The sequence below is a fragment of the Culicoides brevitarsis genome, chromosome 3 (assembly GCF_036172545.1).
Source record: "Culicoides brevitarsis isolate CSIRO-B50_1 chromosome 3, AGI_CSIRO_Cbre_v1, whole genome shotgun sequence".
Taxonomy (NCBI): domain Eukaryota; kingdom Metazoa; phylum Arthropoda; class Insecta; order Diptera; family Ceratopogonidae; genus Culicoides; species Culicoides brevitarsis.
Window position 1 is genome coordinate 21716801 of NC_087087.1, and position 22343 is coordinate 21739143.

A 22343-nucleotide genomic window follows, 5' to 3' on the forward strand; every position below is an offset into this window, starting at 1 on the left:
TAATCAAGAAAGTATTTATTAAAATATTTAAAAATTATGTCTTAAACATATTGGATAGCAACATAAAATAAAGCAATATCATCAAAATATATATAATAATGAAAATGTGCTTTCAAAAAAGAGGGATTTTATGAAAACCAAAAAATGATTTATTTAGTGGTTTTGCTTATGTTTATATTATTCCGAATAAGAACAAGAACTTTAATCTTAATCAAACTGACTAACAATGCACGAAAAATTGACTGATAGTTGACAAAACAATAAGTCCGGTAATAAAAAAATTACCTTTGAAATAAAAAATGAAGCTCGTCCAGGTGGTGTACGATATATAAATTTTGACGAAGAATTTCTGCTTAAAATATAACTTTGTTTATATATATATATCATTCAATCCACTGTAAGTTCTTTTTGTTCATATTCAAAATTTATTAGTATTCAAGAAGAATATCAACACGTAGAATGATGACCTACATCTATTATATATAAATGAAAATATACATATATATTTGTGTACAACAAGCTCTTTCCAATTGTGTGAGTGTTTCAGGTTTTTTGATGATCAAGAATTTCCATCATAGCTAGAGACCGAAAGTTTTGGAGGAAATTGGCCGACTGTCTTACATTTGGCTTCATTTTTCCATGATATTTTTTACGTCATTAGAATTTTCAAACTTTATTTGTGTTGTTTTTTTTTTCTTCTTCTTTTTTAGAATAATGATTTCGTCAAAGAAATTCAATGATGTTTGATCATAAAGTGAATTAATACCAACGAAAGTTTAAGAAGTTGTTTTTTAAGAAGTTTAGTTCGAGAAATATTTCTGAAAAACAATAAGCTTTAATCACAATATTACACATTGCAGAGAAAAGAAATTATTATTATTAGCTCTTCTTGCTGTTCTTTTTTTACGCAGCTACATAGCACAAAAAATAGTTTATTTCTATTTATGCATTCTTTTTCAATAGATGCCAATACGTACAGAAAGTGTAATATATTTTTTACTAAAAAACTTGTTTCTATGAATGATGAGATAATAGTACTTAACAAACATCAATAGATTGTTCCTGTATGTGCCAATATGTCTGTGTTATTATGTAGATACAAAGCAAAGTCGAGAAAAGTCAATGCACTCTAGTTGCCTCAACAAAAAAAAAATACAACGATACTGCTGGTCTTGGACTTGAAAGTTACATCAGCAACATTTTTTTTGCTTTTTGTATATAAACTCGTTTAAATAGAAACAGTAGAATCTATCGAATAACGACGAGAGAGCAAAGTATAGTGGAAGTGGAAATATAATAGATAAGTAATTGATTCGTTGTACATTTTGCCAAAGCTTCGCTATATGTATATCTTGAAAAACTTGTTTTAGAAAAAGATTTCTGAGCTTACTCACAATAAGAACTGTTGGTCGAATTGCTCTTACTGACATATAATTTAATTATGTGTTGTTTGGTCCATATATGGCATATTTTATTTTTAACGCTCGACATAAACTCTTACGAATAATAGGAAATTGTTTTTATTCTTTCACAATATCCGATTAAATGTTCAAAATAAAAAAAATCGTGTGTTAATGTTTTTTTTTTTTATTTTTGTTAAAATTAATGCAAATACAGCATTGTATTGTTAATGGTGTAAGCAGTATTTCAGTCTTTCACTCATGTCATAAGAATTTTTTTCTCAAATAATTCTATCTGGAATATATATATTTGTATTGCTTAAAGAGTAAAAGTATGCATATTTTGGTATTTTATCATTTTATTTACCGTTAATTTTTTACTCACTCATTATTTTTTTTAACTTATAATAAATTTCGCCAAAATGAAGCAGGTTACAAATAATTCTGGTAATTGTAAAAAAATAAATTATAAAACAAATTTAAAATTTCAGTGAAAATTTTGCAATTTGGTCCTGAAAACACATGTTAATCATAATCAATTCGATACAATACGATAAAAACTTCTTTCCTGCAATTACATAAAAAAAACATGATAAATTCAATCCGGACAGGTCATCGTCCCTTTCTATCGTACTTACATTTACTTTCCTGCAATTGCAAATAATTGTTTATTTCGAGAGCAATTGTTTCTTGCCAAATTTTTTATCTTGACTGACATCAGCTGCCTGATGGAGAAATAAAGATATTTTGCACATTTTAGTATTGTTTTTTTTTATAAAAAGAAAGAAAGATGTTCAATGCTTTTTTTTATATAATAACATTTGGTTCAGGTGAAATTTCAATGCTCCAATCAAACTCGATTTAATTTATTATTTTACTTAATTCAATTTTTGTGGCTCTTACATGTGTTTGTGTGTACTGACTATTTAAATTCTCTGGTAGGACGTCACTTGATTTATAAATTAAAAACCATCTTTCCTTGTATTCTCTATCTTTCCAATTTTTCCATAATTTCCAATTGAAACTTCCTGTTTGCCACCTTGTTTTACGAGTACTTACATAATTTTTATGAACAAACACGTGTATTATAAATCAAAAGAGCTTTTGGCGATGATAATTAGACTTTTGATATTTTGCATATACTGCTATTGTAAATTTTACATGTGTTAACAGGTACAAAAATTTAAAAAGGGTGTTTTTTATTTTGACTAAATTTTAAAATAATGATATCAGAAAAATTGATTTTAAAATACTAAAAATTTGTGAGTCTTAATTTTGCATCTGTTTTATATTGACAAGTACGATAGGACTCATTAGAGACCGCGGTGCGAGCCATACTAGACTAGGTCTAGTAAACCATACCCTACCCTAGATAGCATTTGATTTTTTTTTTAAGTTTTCAATTATTAGAATGCATAAGAAAATCAAATGTTACTTAATTTTTTAAAAATTAATTAATTTTATACTTGCCTTTTTATAATCTTTCTGCGTCTGATTTAGCTGTAAAAATGCAATAAGTTATTTTCATTATATAATTATCATTATTGCTAACATTAGTTTTTAACTGAGGATTTTTCTTCCATACAAAGTCATCAAACATGAATATAGGTATCTTTGAACGTTCGCTGCTTAGAATAAAAAGTGGAATGGTGGGTAACTATTTATGGGAAATTTTTGCTGTTGTTTTTATCTTTTCCTACTGCTTCTTTTCTTTTCTCTCATCTGAAATTCTTTATAGTTTCCATCTTTGTATACTTAAGTTTATACATTTTTTTTGCATTTATATGGTTTTCAGGTTTAAAACGATTATTTTCATAAATATATATTAAGAATCTTTCATATACGTGAAGAAATGAGAAAGGTGAGTGTTTTATATTATACACACAAATGCTTTCATCCTAACTTGTTCTTTGTGCTTTCTTCGTTCTTTTCTTATATAGTTGTTATTCTTGTTGTCGTCAGAGAAAAGTATACCGTTAGGTTTTGCTAGCAATTCAAGAAGAAGGTACGATAAGACTATTATGCATCAACGATGACTGACTCGTTTTCCTGAAAATGTTCAATACAAAAGTTCTTATTGACACATTTCGTATTTTTTAGAAAACCAATATTAGGTACAAGTTTAATTGATAAAACTTCAACGAGCAAAAATTTCTATACCTAACAGTCCATAAAATTCTTCACACAAATCAAATTTAATGAAGCGCATTAATTACATTATCCCATAAAATAAATTGAATTTATGCATAGCAGAAGTCTCACATCTAAAATAAATCTAGTTGCTTGATTTTACTTTAAAGGAAAAGATGTTTATTTATTTTTTGGTCCTATTATTTTTGCTGGTACAATCTATTTTTTCTTAAACTTTTTTATTCCACTGTAAATTTAACTTATCTTTTTGCAGAATTCTTCAGCAGAAGTATTAAAGTCGTGCAGTAAGTGTTTTCAAAACTTTGGTAATATTTGAAAATACAAACATTTTTTTTAGCCTGTGGACGTTCTAATCAACCATTCCAATCTAGGATAGTCGGAGGGTCTTCTACAAGTCCACACGAATACCCTTGGCTAGTTGCTTTGATTACAGATAGAAAAGATGTTTTTTGTGGTGGAAGTATAATTTCAAATGTAAGCTTCAAAACCAAAGTTATCTTCTGTAGCTCATTAAATGATATATTTTCTAGCGACATATTTTAACAGCTGGCCACTGCCCCTTTCATGAGTATGTATGATATAATTTTCAACAACAAAATCTCTTTTGTGACACTTTTTAAAATAAAGTTACACAGGTAATCCTTTGAGTCCAAATCGATTCGCAGTTGTAGGGATGCACGATGCATTAAAAATCGAAGACAATATGATTTACAAGATCGATAAGGTAATAATGCATCCCGATTGGGAAGCTTTAGATAGCTATGACAAGCAAGACATGGCCATATATAGAACTTCCACTCCAATCAAATTTAATGAAAATGTATTGCCTGTTTGTCTACCAACTTCACCAAAAGATTATTCGGGCTCAAAAGGTTCTAATTTTTTAATTAATCGGTATCAAAATGTTTTAAAAAAATCAGGATTTTACTGTTATTTGTAGCTATTATCGCAGGCTGGGGTCTAACTATTGAGGGAGGCAAAAGTTCACAGCTTTTACAAGAAGCCCGGATTAAGGTTATTACTGAAGATGAATGTAAAGTTGACACTACAGTAGGCAGTCTTTATAGCCCTGATTCAATGCTTTGTGCGTTTGCTCCTAGCAAGGATGCTTGCCAAGGTGATTCTGGTGGTCCGTTATTTTTACAAACGGGAGCTAATCGGTATGAGCAAATCGGTGTGACTTCGTTCGGTATTGGCTGCGGAAAAGATTTGCCAGCAATCTATACCAAAGTCTCCACTTCTTTGGAATGGATACACAGTGTAATTAAAAATGCTGATACATGTCAAGATGCAGATGCAGCTTAGCTACAAAATATGAAAATTATTATGGTATGCCTGATGTAATGAATAACGAATCTACATTCTATTGAAACGCCTCTTTCAAATTTTTAAAATCTTACATGAATCATGAGCTCTGGCATTATTTTCCATTTTTGATTTGCAAATTCTCGAATACGTTTAGGTAACATGTGTAAATTAACCTGGCTGGTGATTATTTGCAAAAATTTAGATCCATATATAAGTCTGGCACGTGGCACTTACCTATTCCCTAATAGACGATATATGTTTGTTTTTATTATTATTTTGTATTCAGGTGATTTGGTTTCTTTTTTTACTTTTAAAACTAAAGTGTTACGTAAATATAACTGAGACATTTTGTTTTAGTTTCGTCACCTTCTAGACGTAGTTATCTAAATATGCAAGTTAGGATGAGGTTGAAGAGAGCTTAAAATCGAAGAGGGCACCGCGATTACTCGATATATTTCTTTTTTAATGTTTCTATGGTTTCATATATGCCTGATATAAGTTTCTCTGCAGTAAAACCTTTGCCAAATATTTTTTAAATTAATTATTTCATTAAATTTTCTGAACATTCTTCACCTAACATCAAATATAAAGTAAAAAACTAAATGGTTAAAGCAACAAGTTCTCACATAAAAACAAAAACAGCTTAAAAAACATAAAGCGGTCGTAGACTTTGCATTTATGTTAGTGTTAGCTTAGTGTTGAATCGAATTAATTATTTTGGCAATATGAGAGTAACATTTTTAATTTTTTTGATTGCTGTCTTTTTGAAGTAATATATCTGTTCCTTTAGTGTGTAAATAATGCATACCTATTTTAATGAAATGTATTTTTTTTCGTTCAGCAGTATGAAAGTACAAGGTGTGCCGGAAACAGGAAGGTGAAATGATGAAGTAAGTTTTTGGTGGTGTAATGGTGTTTTCTACCGGAGAAACAAATAAATTTTAGAATTGTTGTACTACCAAGTTGCATTGAGCAACTTGTTGAAGTCTTTGATGTGTTTAATGATTCAGGAAATGATAGGAAGTACAGTACACTTTTTTTTCTCATTACAAACCAGAACATAACTGTTCGCTTTTTTATTCTTTCATCATCACAAGCAACTAATAAACTCATGCATTAAAATAAATTGCTTCTAGATTATGTGCTATTACAATATATTTTTACTTGACTGATAGCACGCGAATAGATCCTCCTTGTGGTTATTTACGATGTGTATGGATAATATTGCCTTATCTTATAATACCTAACAATATAATGATGATGCATCCAAGCGGAATATAAGCAAATAAAAATTGTATCAGTTCAGGCAAGTTGTTGCAAAAAAATTATGTTTAGTAATTTTCTTATTCAGTGTGCCGATAATATTCTTGCCTGTCTATAGCTTACGCTACAAAGAACACGTGTGCTGTGCATAAAGCTTTTCTGGATACGCTGCACATGTGTTCTAATTATTATAATCATTATTTTTTGCATTTAAAATATTCTATTGCGCATACTAAATATATACAGTTATATGCTTTGATCAAAGAAGGAACTTGATTCATTTAATGATTTTGCATCAAACTCTTATGTTGTGGTACTGAGCTCATTGCCATAAAGTGTGAAACATGCAATTATGTTAGTTTGCGATATTCAAAGACATTTCTTTATCATCTGATATTTTATTAAATACAGAACGAGAAAAATTAATTTTATTATCACTCTACCAGTTTGCATTTCAAATACATACCCATACTCTTTGTCAGTAAACTTCTTACTTTGTGCTAATGATAGCGATGATCAGGAAGTTAATTATAGAAATTCTACAAAAGTGTAGGTAGTTTTAACTTTACTTAAACTAGATCAGTGTATTAAATATAACTGTTCAGATTTTTAATTTGTTTTACATAAAGAGATAAACAGAACACTTCCTTTTATGTTTTTTTCGAGTCCTTTATTTGAAATGAAATTAAAAATGAAATTAATTACAATAATATAGAACGAAAGAAAAATCCGAAAAAGAACTCAGTTACAGCACTTCAAAACAATAAATATCAGGTACATATATTTACCGTTACATCAATACGACAAATACACCAAATATCATGCGATGTGTAAAATATACATGTAATAATTGATGGAACTTGTGTTATTTAGTCTGGTCAAGAGTTTGAAAACAGTGTATATGTAGGTGAGCACGACTTTTCGTTTTTAATTAAAGATCTGTCAAATAAATGACGTATTTAACAATATCAAAGGAAAATTGATAGATTTTAAATATTGGATAAATTAACAGATGAGAAAATAGAAATACTTTTTTATAAAACATTTTATTTAAGTAAAATAAAAAGCATGTTTTTAAGTATTTAAAAAGGTAAGAACTAATGATGCATTACTTACTGTAGATGAGTTCAGTACCTACTGGATACTTGAAAACAACTATATATTAGTTGTTCTCATGGATTCAAATGGGGTTCAGTTATAATTTAAATTAAGCATAAAAGAATTGTTTTTTATTTGTATTCTTTTTATTGCTTTTCTTCCAGTTATGTGGAATATTATTTTTGTTGCTTTTTTCCTTCTTTTTAAAAAACCACTTGTTTAATATTATTATTTAAATTATGTTTATTTGTGCAAAGTAAGAGTTTTTATAATATTTTTAACATATGTTTGATGGGGTTTTTGACTGCTGTTATTCCTTTCATTTGTAAAGTTACGGTAATTCTAATGTATTAAGTGGTAAAAGGTTATATAATTTGAAGTTTGTAACGGAAGCAGAATAAAACTTTTACAAAATATGCACACAATAGTCCACTATCTGCAAAAACGTACAAATTTAACATTAAAGTATCAAAAGCTGAAATTTGTTTAAATGTCATAAAACTTCACCTGAAAATTTTATAGCATACATATTTGATAACATTTTGAATATTCCCAGTTATTTGCAGTATAAACCTCTTAAAAACAAACTTTATGTTTAATTCTTTGTGTATGGTATTGTAAGGAACACGAAAACGAAAACCAATCGAAGTCCGAAAGAAATAAGTAAAGTATTTTAAACATTTTACTTGGCTCATCGTGTATGTATTGTAGAATTCTCAAAGACACCAACACTTTACCGTTATAAAATCAGTTGTCGTGTGTCGTCGTGCTTTTTTTTCCGAGAGGTTTATTTTATTTTCTTGAAGGAATGAGAGAATCGAAATATGCTGATCTTCTTATTTAAAAATATTATTTTTTTTTGTTTAATTTTTAAGTTTATGTATTTAGTAGTAGAACTAAAATTTCGTGAGATCCTACAACAGCATTAAGAGCACAATATAAAAAAAATTAGAATGAATTTTACTTTCTGTAATTTTGCTTATTTGTACAAACTTGTTTTTAGCCATTTATGAGAAAATCGATTCAAATTCTATTTTCGTTACCCATATTATATTTCATTTTTTAAGTGTTCCTGTTTGTATGCTTTTATGAAACCTACCTTAATGTTTTTTTCTATCAAAAACTATTAGTATTACTATCATGTATTACAGGAAACAGAATTTGAATTATATATTTTTACCTGCTTCGATCATCTCTTTTGATAGTTAATGAATTTATTTCCGGTAAAGATTCAAATGTGTAGTTTGCAAATACTTTTCTCTTTTATATTATTTAAATAAAATGAAAACACTCATCTTCTACCATAAAATATTAAGTTTGTCACACCGTCACAGTTAAAGCATTTCATATAATGCTAGAGAAAAAGAACTACACCATACTTAAGAAAATGCCAATGACCTTAAACCACTTATTACTTATTCGTCGTCGTCGTCTTATTCTTCTAGGTATGACTATGTTTCGTACATCTTTTAACATCGTCGTGCTCACGTAATTCCTCTGTAGTATGAAAAACCTTGCTTTGGTTAAATTCACTGAAGCAGAGACAACATAAGATTACTCTAAGATACGCAAATAGTTGACTATGTGTAAGCACGAACAGATTCTCCATTTTGCACAGTCAACACAAAAATATATGTTTCAGGTGTTTCAAGTATTTTATTTAACAAAATAGAAAAAAAATTGGATAAGTTTTACTCTTGCCTCGATATACATATTTTCTAATTCAAAAGTTTGCAGTTTAGATAAATTCAAAAATAGAACAAATTAAAATGTATTTATTTTTTGTTTTTTATCAATTCAAAACACCATTTTATTTTATTATGTTATTTTCTATGAATTATGGATGTCACTACTTACACAAACATTATTCATTCGCACTTCAACCACGTTCCTTATTGTGACGCAACTGAAGGTTTATCTGTAGAATAGATAAATGTTATATAAATATCATATAAAGTTGAAAACTATTGTATGTTTCTCTTAGCATATTTTCTGCAAGTAAAAAAAACATATTTTCAATACAAATACATTAGTTTACTATCCAGCTCCGCCATAAAATATTTTAAAAAATCACATTATGTGACCAGCATCGCATGTTTAAAACACTTGCAAGGCATTGATACAGGCTAAATATATCAATGAAACACAAAGTTATTGGCAAAAAGTTAACAGAACGGAACTCTCAATAGTTTTTTTTAAAAGAAATTCGTTTTCAAAAAGTGACCTGATGATAGTTTCGCTTCAAAAAAATCTCATGTTAATCACTTGATGATTATATAATTAACGGTACCTTCAATGTTGAGCACAAATATGATTCATTTACTATTAATTCTACTGGAAAGACTTTTGTTTCTTTTTTATATATTTTTTAATTACATTTCTTGAATATATTTTATAGCTTATTATTTCAGAGAAGGTACATAGCTATTCTATCTGTACTTAAACCATTCATACATTTTTTGTGAACAAGTAGTTTTACGTTCTTTTAATACCATACATACTATGAGTAAAAAATAAAAATAAAAAAGTAATAAAAACAATGCTCATCATAACAATATTATTTTTATTAATAAATTTATTCTGGAATCACAACAGCGTGATAAACCCTTATTCTTCTTCTTTTTGTCTTTTGAATGCGTGTCTAAATCACTTGTTTCATACAATAAATACACACGAACAAACATATCTAAGACAGGCTTAGTTTGATTTACAAGAATTTCATAAACCGTAAAAATGTTCTCAAGCATAAAATAATAATCATGATATTCTTACCAGTATTTTTTTATATACAAGTATCTACTTGTTTTTTAAGTTCAATGTATATACAGCAAATTCGTCTCAAAATCTTTGTTTTTGGTTTAATGAGCAAAATGTGTACGTAAAAAACATAATGATTTCATGACTATATAAAGATATTTCTTAGCTTTGGTTGAAAATTTCCCGAATGTCCAAAATTAAATTCTATCATTAGATATTAAGACACATGTTGAAAGTCAATATTACGAACAAACATGTTTTTACTTTTAGGACAAAGCGTAGATATTCATTATCTTTATCCAAATGTGTAAATCTTTTCTAGATATTCTGAATTAGTTTCTCATCCTCTCTCGGAAAAATTTTCGCACATGAAGAATTTTTATGAACTTACTACAATAAATATAAATTATATGTTGACGAACTTCACTTCGAGTTTGTTTGTGAGCTCAAAAAGATATTTTAATTTATTCAGTCTTTCATAATTTAATTAGTGTTTGTAAATATTGTGTGTTAGTGTGCTTTTGATGGCTTCAGATACACCAGATACATGTAACTTTAAATTAATATGTATAAAAATGTGAAAAATAAAACAATGAAATAGACTGAAAAATTCTCTCAAGAAATTTTCTTGTGTGAATTTATTCAGTCTGAAGCATAGAATAAAATCAAATTATTATTTTTTTTTATTTTAAGTTTATTGAAAAATAAAGTTTCAAATAAAAAAAATGCATCGAGAATTAATACTTTTGTAAAATAAATTAAGAAAAACAGATTAATTCTTTTAAGCAATAGAATTATAAAGAAAAAAAAATAAGTCGTAAAAGCAATTGTTTGACGAAAACTTGTTATTCCTCTACAGAACGATTACCGTGGATTTTCTCCTCGCGAAGACGTGTAGGAACAAACAAATCCCCTCTTCGGCAACGAAAATACCTGCTGCAGACAACGTGCGTTAGTGATAAAGTTAAACGTTACTTTACAATAAAAATTTACCGTATAATATTTTGTCTTTATAGTATATAGATATATGGTTCTCTCCACCTTCTCTTTCTCACGAAATTCGTTTATGTACCGGACTACGCCGGCTATAATTCTATATTTATATACAATGAAAGATTAACCGATCGACATATTACACAACTCGCATAGCTCACTATTCTCGCACCGCGTTAGTCATACGAGTAACGTAGCAAATATACCGTAAAACGGTATGTTGTGCAGTTAAATTCTCTTCTCTTTTCATTTTAGTTTCAACAGTTTGATAAATCGGATGTGTTTTTATTGTTCGTCTCACACTATTCTTGTTTTTTTTTTTTATTTTTGGATTTTACATAGTGACCTGTGAACATGAACAGCGCATTGAAATAAGAAAAGAATAATAATGATTTTGAAATAAGAATATTACTGAATTGTTCAAGTGAAAATAAAATATGAATAAAAAAGTTTTTAACTGAATTGTGAATAAAAAACGAAATGTGATGAAATTTGAGTTATTATTCTTATAAGAAAAAATTAAAATAAAGTGAAAATATTTTCTAATAAAAGACAAATCGAGAACAAAATATAAAATGCCGAAAATCTTTTTGATTAAAAATCGACTGCACCAGCAGCAACAAAAATTACTGGAATCACAGAATTTACTTGGTGTAAAAGATGACGAAAGACTTAATGCGTTTGGCTCACAATCACATTCGTCGTCTTATGATGAGCCATTAAGTTTGATCGCACGCAAATCGGATAACCAAAATTCAGCACATAATGTTGCAGGTGAGTGTACCTTTTGCTTGATTTTAAAAATACGAAAGATTTCAATTAAAGCAAGCGCTGAACTTTATCTGCCTACTTAGCATGAGAATGTTTAATGTTATTTCGTACAAAGAATTAAATACAAGCGCAAGAAACGAACTTTTGATTATAAATATGGTTTTAACATACGGATTCCGTCAAATTCAACTTTGAGTTCTTAATACAGAGTACCTAATTAAATAAAATAAAAAAAGACAAAAAAATTATTTCCTGGATGGTTAAATTAACATGTGCATCTCTCTTTTACATAAAAATTCAATCTTATTTGCATTGAAAATTTCCTTTTTTGAAAAAATTTACATATCCGTAACAAAATATATTTCAAGTTCATATGCAAACTTTTTATTTTATTTCGAATGTTTAGAGTTGATGAACTTGAATTTTAATGACATCAATCCAAAATATTGAAATCGATTTTTTTTCTATTTTTTACCGCATTTCGAAGAAAAAATGCGATATTGAACTCGACTTTTCATGTGATCTGTAAGATTTAAAAAATCTAATGTATCCTTTTCTTAAACTGTAGGTAATTAAAAAAAATTGTCATTTTTTTATATTAATATGCACTTGACAGCCATTTAAGGTAATAAGGAAGAGTCAATTTACATATGTATGCGTTGTAATCTACCTGCTTAAAACATTTTTATGCAAAATTTGGAAAACTAAAACACAAATATGGTGACATGTTGATGACTTTGACTTTCTTTGAAATACTTCCTTAATTAGTGATTAGTAATATCCACACTTTGATGAATTTTTTTTTTTGAATTTTTAGACAAAGAAACTATCGTTTAAAAAATTCCCATGCTAAATTTAGTAACCCTTTTTTGAAATCACTTTATACGAATAGGACGAGTGAACATGTGCTAAGCGTGTCAGATTTCTTTCTTTTATTATCTATAACATGGGAAATTTATTTTCTACCTGTAGTTTGCACATGGAACAGGATAGTTAAAAGTAGACTTAGAATGTTCCCACGCATTTTTTTTATTATAATACATATATTGAAATTAAAGATTTGTAAATATGTATTATTTTGATAATAAGAAGGAGGCGTCCTCGAAATTGACTCGGTTCTTCCAGAGGGTTTCTAAAAGATCATAGCGAAAAAGATACATTTTTATTATGATTATTTTTTTTTTTTTTTAATAAATTCAACATTTAACTAAAAACTGTAATTTTCATTGTATGATTTGCTTTAAGTAATCGAAACTCAAAACAAAAAGTTATTTGTGCCAAGACCAAGGTAAAATACTCGTCGCGTCTGACATTTAATACCATATAAGTTTACTATACTTCAGCACAGTTAGGCTTTCTGTAATGTAGTATGCATGTTGTTTACAATTGTTTGTATTTTCTTGCTAAGAACATACTCTGGTGGCTCAGTGTATGAAAGCAGTAAGAAGGTGATTAACGGCAAGTAAAAAAATATTCAAACAAGTAATTGTAACCTTATCACATCGTCCCCACATAGTCTGATTGAATAGAGAACAAAAAATCTTAACAACACCAGCAATACTGAGTTTTAGGTCAGGGTTGACATGTTTCTCGCTTTATTACTCATGTCGATATAAGCACAACTAAATGCAATTGTCACATATAAGAAATACACAAGTCTAGCATATACGCTGCCAATACATTTTGAATGTCAACTTAAACTCTATATAGTTTGTACATATATAATATCATATATATCAGTCTCTATTTTATGAATGACTGTGACAGTGACTGTGAATTTTTATTTTTAACGTAACTGATTTTGTCAACAATTAAAAAACAGTCCTTGTTCCCATTCTGTAGACTAGATATTGTTGCTCTTTACAACGACATTTTGTCAAATGATCATAGAATCACTTGAAACTCAGGTAAAATTATTATTTACAAAAAAAGGAAGAAATAAAAATTATAAATGTTTATGATATATCAAAAATTCTCCCACGATAGAAGAAATGCAAACAATAGATTTGAAAATAAAAGAAAAAAGGTATTGTATGACATATGCTTTCTGAATGTATCAAATTTTACATGAGAGGAATTTATACTTCTGTTTATTATATTTTGAAAACACTAAAAAAAAATTGATAAAACCATGATCATTTATGCTCCAAGCGAATACATTCGATGATTCAAGGATACAAATTACTTGCGCTATACTAAAAGAGGGAATCTCAGTGTAAAATAAAACAGGTATCACACCGGTTTTTTTTTTTTTTTTGAATTACCTTTAGTACCTCATAATGTAGGTCAAGAGTATCCTACAGATTTTGATAAGTATAGTATAGTGTCGATCTTAAAATATAAATTGAATACGAACATTTCTTACTTTTCCAGTGAATTTAACGATTCATAAGTATCCAAGAAATAATGCCCCAAAAATACAAATTTTGGGTCTTAGAACAAAGCGTTAAAATTTTACATTGACGTATATAAATGATATTGGATAATGAATACCGAAGATTTATTAAGAAAAATTAAGGTTTAAATCTCTAAACAAAAACTTTATTATGTGGGGAAATTGGATCGGAATACCATAAAAAATGATGTGAGTTTAAATCAACAAGTAAAAAAAAAAAGAATCATACATACTTTAAAATAAAATTCTTATGTTTTTGTAGGTGTTCAGAATCGTGTGAACGGAAATACAAAGCTCGGTTATTATATACTCATCAGAATGTTTAGTACAATATTTATAAAAATATTTAAGAGTAACGAATACGCTAAATTAAAAATATATTCAACTACTAAGCATTTATTTTTAAATTTTTTTCTTGAAAATACACACCTTATAAACAAGTAAAAAAAAATCGTTAGATGTGAATGACTGAACTTTAAATGTCCTTGAAATTATATAGCTGTATCTTTTGTTAATTTTGGCAAAACAAAAAAAAATACGTGTCGTATTATTTATTTCAAACTTCAATCCTCATAAAGAGATTCCACTCGTTTACCCAAACATGACTAAATCCAATTTGAATTCAGTATAATATTTTTTTTCCAAATATCAGTCACTGAAGTGTATATGTAGGTATACTAGGTTTTTATATTCTATACTACCATCGGAACTGGTATTGCTGTTTTTGTATGAATGTCAAACAACGCTTTTTATATGTATGTGTGAATTTGGAAGTGTGGTACCAAAAATTTACATATCAAGTAGGTAATCACAGAAAAGTTCAACAACCTTCGTTTGATTCTTGTTATTGATCGTCATTCGATTGAAATATTTCTATGAAGTCAGTTTCGAATCAAGAATTCATTGCTTATTTTTTTACACTCTTACTCATTCACACGTAAACATTTCCAAAACGTAAATGATATCTTATTTATATAAATACAATCTTATAATTATTTTGTTGGCACAATTCAAGGACACATTGCGGTTTTAATATGATGTTTCTAATTGTAGACTATTTTTTAAAAAAATATTTAAAAACCCGTTATTTTATTGTTTATAGTTTTATCATTCTTTAAAATATGCATTTAAAAAAACACAAATTAACCATTTTGGTTAGGTTTGCAGCATTGATTTACATCACATTGAAGGAATTTAAATGTTCATTATTGAAGTACAGATGATCAAGTAAAAGCCATTGCAAAGTTTAAAAACTTGTAAAAAGGGCCATTAAGTAGGCACTTTGTTGATTGGATAAGTTGTTAGTACAACCATTCGACAATGACGTCACTAATAATTAGCAAATTGTGTCACATTACTCATAGTAATGCAGACTACTTCGTGCCGTCTAACGGATGTATGCAAATTTTTTTTTCTAGATTTGTCTACCTAGAATTGATATATGCCATTGTTTGAAAAAAAAATTGCACTGAACCACCATTAATATTGAAATGAGCTGGTTGAAAATTGTAAAACTGAAAACAAAGTTTTTGGCTTTACAGTCATATAGGCACAGAGTAATTTAAATATAAATATTTTACGCTTGAAAACTTGAAGCTCGTACCCACTTTTTAGTCAAGTCACATCTTCTTATTAATTCACTTTATTTAGTTAAAGAATAAGCACCTTCGTTTACATGCGTACTTCGTCGAAACTATGTTTCGACGCAAAAATACATATATTCATCATATTAAAATAACTGTACCATTTGCTGCAAAAACTACATTTGAATTTCGTCATATATTGCGATATCTCTAAATTTGTATATCTATTTAAAAGTTCACATTTACAAAATAAAACTTAAGAGCTGGAGTATTTTTTGGAACAGAATACATTTCTGAAAAAAACCCGTTTCTTTTAGTATAACTTTTATTCTTTCTAGCATTCTACCAAACGAAAAAGACTTACTAAGAAATCCAGTTAAACTTGAAAATGGACATGCTTGTATGAACAACAGGTCATAGAAGATGCTGCGATAATTGCATCTTTTCAGTGTATCTACAGGCATTCTACCACACAAAAAAAGCGATGATGTGGCATTACACTTTCATATACACATATGTATTTTTACATATAATGTTCTTGTGTACATAGTTACTGGTGTGCTGCATTCTTTTACTCGATTGCCTTTTTCGTCTTACTTTGTCTGTATTGATATCATATTATCCAAAACTACTGTTTCTCTAGATTTCATATAAATATTTGTAACCAAAAGTTTATTTAGTAAAAATAATAGTCATAGTTTTGTATGATCCAACGAAGTAAAAAACAAAAAAAATGGTTTTATTAAAATATCGTCCATTTTTTCGACGCATATAAAAATGTTGTATTTCTACAAAGATCGACAATCTTTCTTATTTAATATCACGTAATAATAAATATTTTTCTTTACCTTTGCCAAGTACACACATATCAAAACTTGCAAGCCCTCGAAACCGGTTTCTGAGCATCTCTAATAATATTACTTTAACTGTGTTCATATACAACGGTTACTCGTCGTCGATTCGTTAAAATCTTGAAAGAATCTTATTCATTCTTTTTTACTGAATATACTAGTTGCTTGGCTTGTACTTGTGTAAAGTCTTTAAGATCATTATTATTGCGAGCGAAGCAAAAAAAAAAAAGAGCAAACAACAAAGAACAAGTTGTTTTATTATTTTTCTTGTTTATTCAAAATTTAATTCAATACATGTACAGCTTATAACACAAAAATATAAAGCTTTTTTCGCGATTTGGTTCCCGTTCTTTAAACAAAATTAAAAATCCGCTTAAAAGGGCTTGTCGATGATCTTTCTAAGCGACAATTTTATTTGATGAAAAGGAAAATCGAAACAAAATCATTAAAAATGTCTTCTTTAAATTTATTTTTTTATTTTTAAATATCTATTAAATTCACGTGATGTACTGAAGAAAAAAGTGGATACTCTTTTGAGTTCGAAGAATAAGCCACGTGATGTAGTTCTGAACTAGTTTTAAAATCAGTAGAAAAACATTATCACGGTCATTCTATTCACAGTCAAAGAGTTTAAATAGTGAGATTGACCTAATAAAAATTAATCTTTTGAGTTCAATATCATTCTAGCAAAACGTGTTACTCCAACACTTTTAAGCATATAAAACGAGACAAGCACTTTCTGAAAAATCTCGATATTTTCGCATTTTTTCTTGTAATCTGTATTTTAAATTATTTTATATTTAAATTTTGAATTTTATTAATGAAACTGATTTAAATATATGTATTTATTCCCAGTATATTGTTCTAGTTTTAAAAATTATTTCCAGAACGTAATTGATGACGTCAATGTCTTCTATCACAAGTACCGAACTTTTGCACATCTAAATTATATTACTTTTTTATTTAAACACTGGTAGAACCAACTAAATAACAAAAAATAACACTATTCATTTTGTTTAATCCATAATTCCGGTTAACATCTCTTTTTCATTTATTTTCATTGTTTTACCCAAGCGGCGGATACAAAAAAAAACTTTTATTAATATATCTATAGTAAAGTGAAGTCATTATTAAATTATATAAGGTTTACGGTATCTGAGACACAACTCTGCACGTTCACCAATTAGTACATTTGCATACATATATAAATTTGATGCTATCATTATCAAACTTTGATAGAATAAACATTTCGATAAAAATTAGAGTCATAGAAAAAGTTTTTTTTTTCGAGCAATATAACTTGCGACAATGGAGCGCAGAGTGCAGTGACTTGAACAACCAAAGTGTGAAAATCGGACTATGCAAATTAGATGCTACCATGCTTTTAACAAAAAAATTGTAAAACACGTATATTATATCCATTTTTTGTTTAAAAAATCACGATATATTTGTCATAGTATGAATAAATTTTCAAAATATTCATTAAAATAGATTTTTTCTGCAGTTGAAAATGAATGGTTCATTCACTTTCACAGTAAATAGCACTTGAAAGAATTGTGCAATATATCGAAAACAATGAAGTACCTAGGCTAGTTACATATTTATTAACATATTTTTACATATCAACTTTTATTAATATACAATTCAGCTACTTTTTGTTTTAGGAAAAATATTTATTTTTGAAATGAATTTGAAGAATTATTTGGTATCGAAAGCGTACATGTATAGTTATTTATTTATAGGCATTTGTATGCGTTTGTATAGTTCAAAATTCATTATCAAGGTTATTTACTATTTCGACAAATATCTTTGTTTTTTTATTATTAAATCAAGACATTTGTACAACCAGATAGTCAATGATGATCAAAATATTTTAGTATGATTTTGGATCACGATAAAAACCGTTGTTACAATTCATTGTCTTATTTATTTACCCGCTATTTGACCAGTATTTATTCTATAACAATAATTTTCTTATCTTTTTTTTTATTCTAACACTATTAACAGTTAAACGAAAATTATCTTTTATGTATCGATCTCTATCTATATAGGTCATTTGTAAAACTCTAAATAAAAGGATCGTGTATCGATGCAATAATAATGGCTGGGTCCTTTCAATCGAATAAAAATTTGCACTAATGTTATGTTTCGATTTTGTTTTCGTTTATATTTCATCAAATGCGAATTCCTTCAAAAACGTAGACAATTTTTTGCTGTTTAAATTTTAATGACACCCTCAGGACATTTTCTAATGGTTTCTTTTATACTTATACTGGAGGTTATTTTCTGTGTCGGGTTTTACTAGTGGTACACTAAACTATATTTAATGACTAAAATGGTTGTGACTATGGATATTTTGCACATGCTTCTTGTATTTATGAATAGAAAAAACCACAAAATTTGCTCACATATGCCCTTTAATGATGATAATAATAAGTTTATGTTAAACTATGGAGAACTCCGTCTAGTCAACAAATTTTGCTTGTGTAATTATTTTTTTCGTCTTTCGTCTGATAATTTGATGTTTTATTTGAGGCCTAGTGGCGGTTTTAAACAATTTGATAAAGCTCTAATTTTTATTTTGTTTAACTTGTAAAAAATTTTGCCCTTGATCTTCAAAACACAATCTAAGGTTAAATAGATAAACTACGAGCTATTTATACACATGTACACATCGAACTTGATTTTTTACCTTGCATTTGAATACTTTTAAAAATTGAAATTAGCTTTGCCATGATACTGCACCCCAAACACATAGGTAGAAAAGATTTTTGTGAATACGGAAACACCATATGTTAATCAATACGACAAAGATGTTAGTCCGGCCGGTTTATTTTAGCGGAAACGGTAAAAATGCAAAACAAAAAAAATTTGAATATACACATTAAAAATTTGATTGATGAGTGATCTTACTTTATTGAAATTTAACGATTATTCGATAATCATTTCAAAAAGATTTCACAGAAACGATCTAATAATTTTCGGTTGTTCTGATGTATACTCTTTTGGAAGGCATTTCGACCAAGTCCAGTCCTTTCGGGAAGTTTTTCTTGATTTCCTCATCAGTAACAGTTGGCAAAACCATTACTTTGGTACCCGGCTAAAACAAAAAATTAATAAATAAGTGTTAATTTTTTCTTTATGAGACCAAAACTTACAGTCCAGTTCGCTGGTGTTGCTATAATGCCATTTTTACTATCTACCAACTGAAGCGAATCAATGCAACGTAAAATTTCGCTGAAATTTAGTTAAATAATATAAAATCGAACAAACAAAGACCCCTGTTAACTTACTCGACATTTCTCCCAGTAGAAATTGGATAGTACATTGACAAACGCAACTTATGATCGGGACTGATGATAAAAAGCGCACGAACCGTTTTGGCTACCTCTGGATTATTCATTTGGGCTTCATCAATCATATCCAATTGAACTGCAAGCTTTCGTTCCGGGTCAGCAATAATAGGATATGGAAATTCTCCACAAATATCTTGACAATATGACTTGATGTCCTATATTAATTTAAGAAAAAAAATATATATTAATTTACGAAAACTACAACAACAACATATTAACTTATATAACGAAAACAAATAACTTACATTGACCCAATCAACGTGAGATTGAAGTTCATCAGCCGAATGTGCAATGATTTTTACATTGCGTTTTTTAAACTCTGGTGCATGAACAGCTATGCGACCTAATTCAGTTGTACAGACTGGAGTAAAATCAGCAGGATGAGAAAACAAAACGCACCACCTATTTTTTAAAAATACATGTTTAAATTTAAATGATAAGAAAAATAAATAAATGAATAAAAATAACTGAAAACTTACGAATCTCCAAGCCAGTCGTAAAACTTGAGTTTTCCGTGAGTGGAATCAAATTCGAAATTGGGTACAACAGCTCCTAAACGCATTTTTGAAAATATTTTACACTTTATGTATTTCAAACTGCTCACGAACAAGGTTCAGCAAAGACTAACAAATTTGAAACAAGAAAACAGGTATTTATTTTGATGCTAATGAGTAGGTATAATCGTTCAGGGTAAAAATATTCTAGAATATTTTGGTATGTCAAAGTAAATATTATCTATGCCTATATGATGAATGAATTTCAAGTTCATTTTTTAATACAAGTGTGCGTGAATAGATTAAAAATTTTGTTATCTACATATATATATATATGTTTTTCACCAAACTAATTAAAAATTATCACACTTGTCACAATGCGTACCTATTTTGATAAACCTAGCGTATTTTATAATATTAACATTATTTATAGCAAATTTATATGGCATAATACTTGTAAACAATAAATAAATACTTCAAAGCTATGTAATAACACTAGGTATTTGTTAGCCAGTTGTACAAAATAAAACCTCATACAAGGCTCGTGTTACTAAGTTAATATACAGATGTAGTTATATTCAACCTGAATTCTTATTATATACAATACCTACATACATTTTTGAATTGTATTAAGCAATAAAACTCAATATTAATAAGAAAATGACAATGAAAATTGTGTGATGCATGAACTTGATCTTGAAGCATATGCAGTAACGTAAATATTATTGTTTTGTAGGAAAATACCGCCTTCTTGATATATAATGCATTTTGTGGAAAGCTTGAATTGTTTAAAGACAGATGCTAATTATTGGAACAATAATACTTGAAGCGTTTTTTCAGCAACATATGAAGCACATCATAATCGATTAGAGTTGATACCTCAAAAACATGCTGCAATTCATTTTAAAATTACATGTTTTATCTTTAGCATACATATTTTCATTATGATGTAAAGGATAATCACATGTAGTTTTAACCATACATGCAAAAAAATTTTACTGTCGCATGTGTGTGTGTGTGTTTAACATAATAATTTAGTTTGGCAAAAATATCAGACAAATTAAGTTTCTACGGTCACGCAGTTTATGTAAGATCCAAAAATTTTTATCGTTCCTTTTAATTGATTTTCCGTGTATTGAATATTAGAATTGCACCTTCAGAAGATCAAAAGATATGAAAATGCACAGAAGATAGCATGAGCGTAAAGTATCTAATTGAACATGTGCATGAAGTGCGAATGAGTAAAGAAATGTTTAACTATCACGCTTAAAGCCATCTGCCTAAATGTTTTCGTCAAATATTATTCAACCGTCTATAGTACAGCAACATCAAAAAGTAAACAAAAACCGTAAATCAAAATGTTCACTCATTCACACTGAGGAATAAATAAGTGATGGTCACTAAAATATCTGTACTGATATATTTTTCGATCCATTTTAAGAATGTGTACTTTTGTTAAACATTCAAATCACATTTGTATTGTAATTCAACTCATGAAACTATGACATTACCAAATTTATTTTAGTTGATTCTTAAAGGAAACCGTCGGTCGTGTAACGTAATAAAATGAGGAAAGAATTTTTATTTATATTTTAAATAAAAATTAAAGTGAAGATTTACCGTTTTCAAATTAGACTAAATCCAGAGCCAAGTTTTTACTGTGTCGTAGTGTGTCCACAAATTTTTGGTGGTTTAAAATCATTTACGTTAAAGTATTTTTTTCATATCTATTTTTTTTATGATGTTTCAATATGAATAATCCTTTTTAAAAATGCAATTTTAACATATTTTTTTTTAAAAGGCCTATTAAAAAAAACTTGTAAGAGAAAAGACTCGAAAGTTGTTTTTATTTAAAAATTTTGTCTTAAATAAATAATTGTATTTTTATAAATAATTGCAATCCATTTTTCTTTCTTCTGTTTT

General features: G+C 28.1%; 2 protein-coding genes across 3 annotated transcripts; one reads left to right on the top strand and one right to left on the bottom strand.

Annotated features, from left to right (window-relative positions):
- The first annotated feature begins 4281 nt into the window (after positions 1–4281).
- On the top strand, positions 4282–4856 carry LOC134835338 (trypsin-1-like). The gene is made up of 2 exons (XM_063850213.1): positions 4282–4423; positions 4492–4856. The coding sequence occupies exons 1-2, from the start codon at positions 4282–4284 to the stop codon at positions 4854–4856; spliced, it is 507 nt and encodes a 168-aa protein (XP_063706283.1).
- A 14584-nt stretch (positions 4857–19440) lies between these two features.
- On the bottom strand, positions 19441–22158 carry LOC134836100 (peroxiredoxin-6-like). 2 transcript variants are annotated; one of them, XM_063851298.1, is made up of 6 exons: positions 22041–22158; positions 20406–20549; positions 20172–20328; positions 19864–20081; positions 19729–19807; positions 19441–19670 (listed from the first exon to the last, which is right to left on the bottom strand). In XM_063851298.1, exons 2-6 carry the CDS (start codon positions 20486–20488, stop codon positions 19542–19544), a joined length of 666 nt encoding a protein of 221 aa, XP_063707368.1. In that variant the 5' UTR covers positions 20489–20549; positions 22041–22158; the 3' UTR covers positions 19441–19541. The 2 variants fall into 2 exon arrangements, with proteins under 2 accessions (XP_063707368.1, XP_063707369.1); XM_063851299.1 differs by having other exon boundaries at positions 21932–22061.
- Positions 22159–22343: the final 185 nt, after the last annotated feature.

Bases quoted from the DNA above. Each gene is read 5' to 3' on its own strand.
- LOC134835338 (XM_063850213.1), top strand. From the start codon at position 4,282: ATGCATCCCGATTGGGAAGCTTTAGATAGCTATGACAAGCAAGACATG. The intron at 4,424-4,491 runs GTTCTAATTTTT...TGTTATTTGTAG, and splicing joins AGATTATTCGGGCTCAAAAG to CTATTATCGCAGGCTGGGGT.
- LOC134836100 (XM_063851298.1), bottom strand. From the start codon at position 20,488: ATGCGTTTAGGAGCTGTTGTACCCAATTTCGAATTTGATTCCACTCAC. The intron at 20,082-20,171 runs GTAAGTTATTTG...AAATTAATATAG, and splicing joins CTCACGTTGATTGGGTCAAT to GACATCAAGTCATATTGTCA. The intron at 19,808-19,863 runs GTAAGTTAACAG...ACTAAATTTCAG, and splicing joins TCTACTGGGAGAAATGTCGA to CGAAATTTTACGTTGCATTG.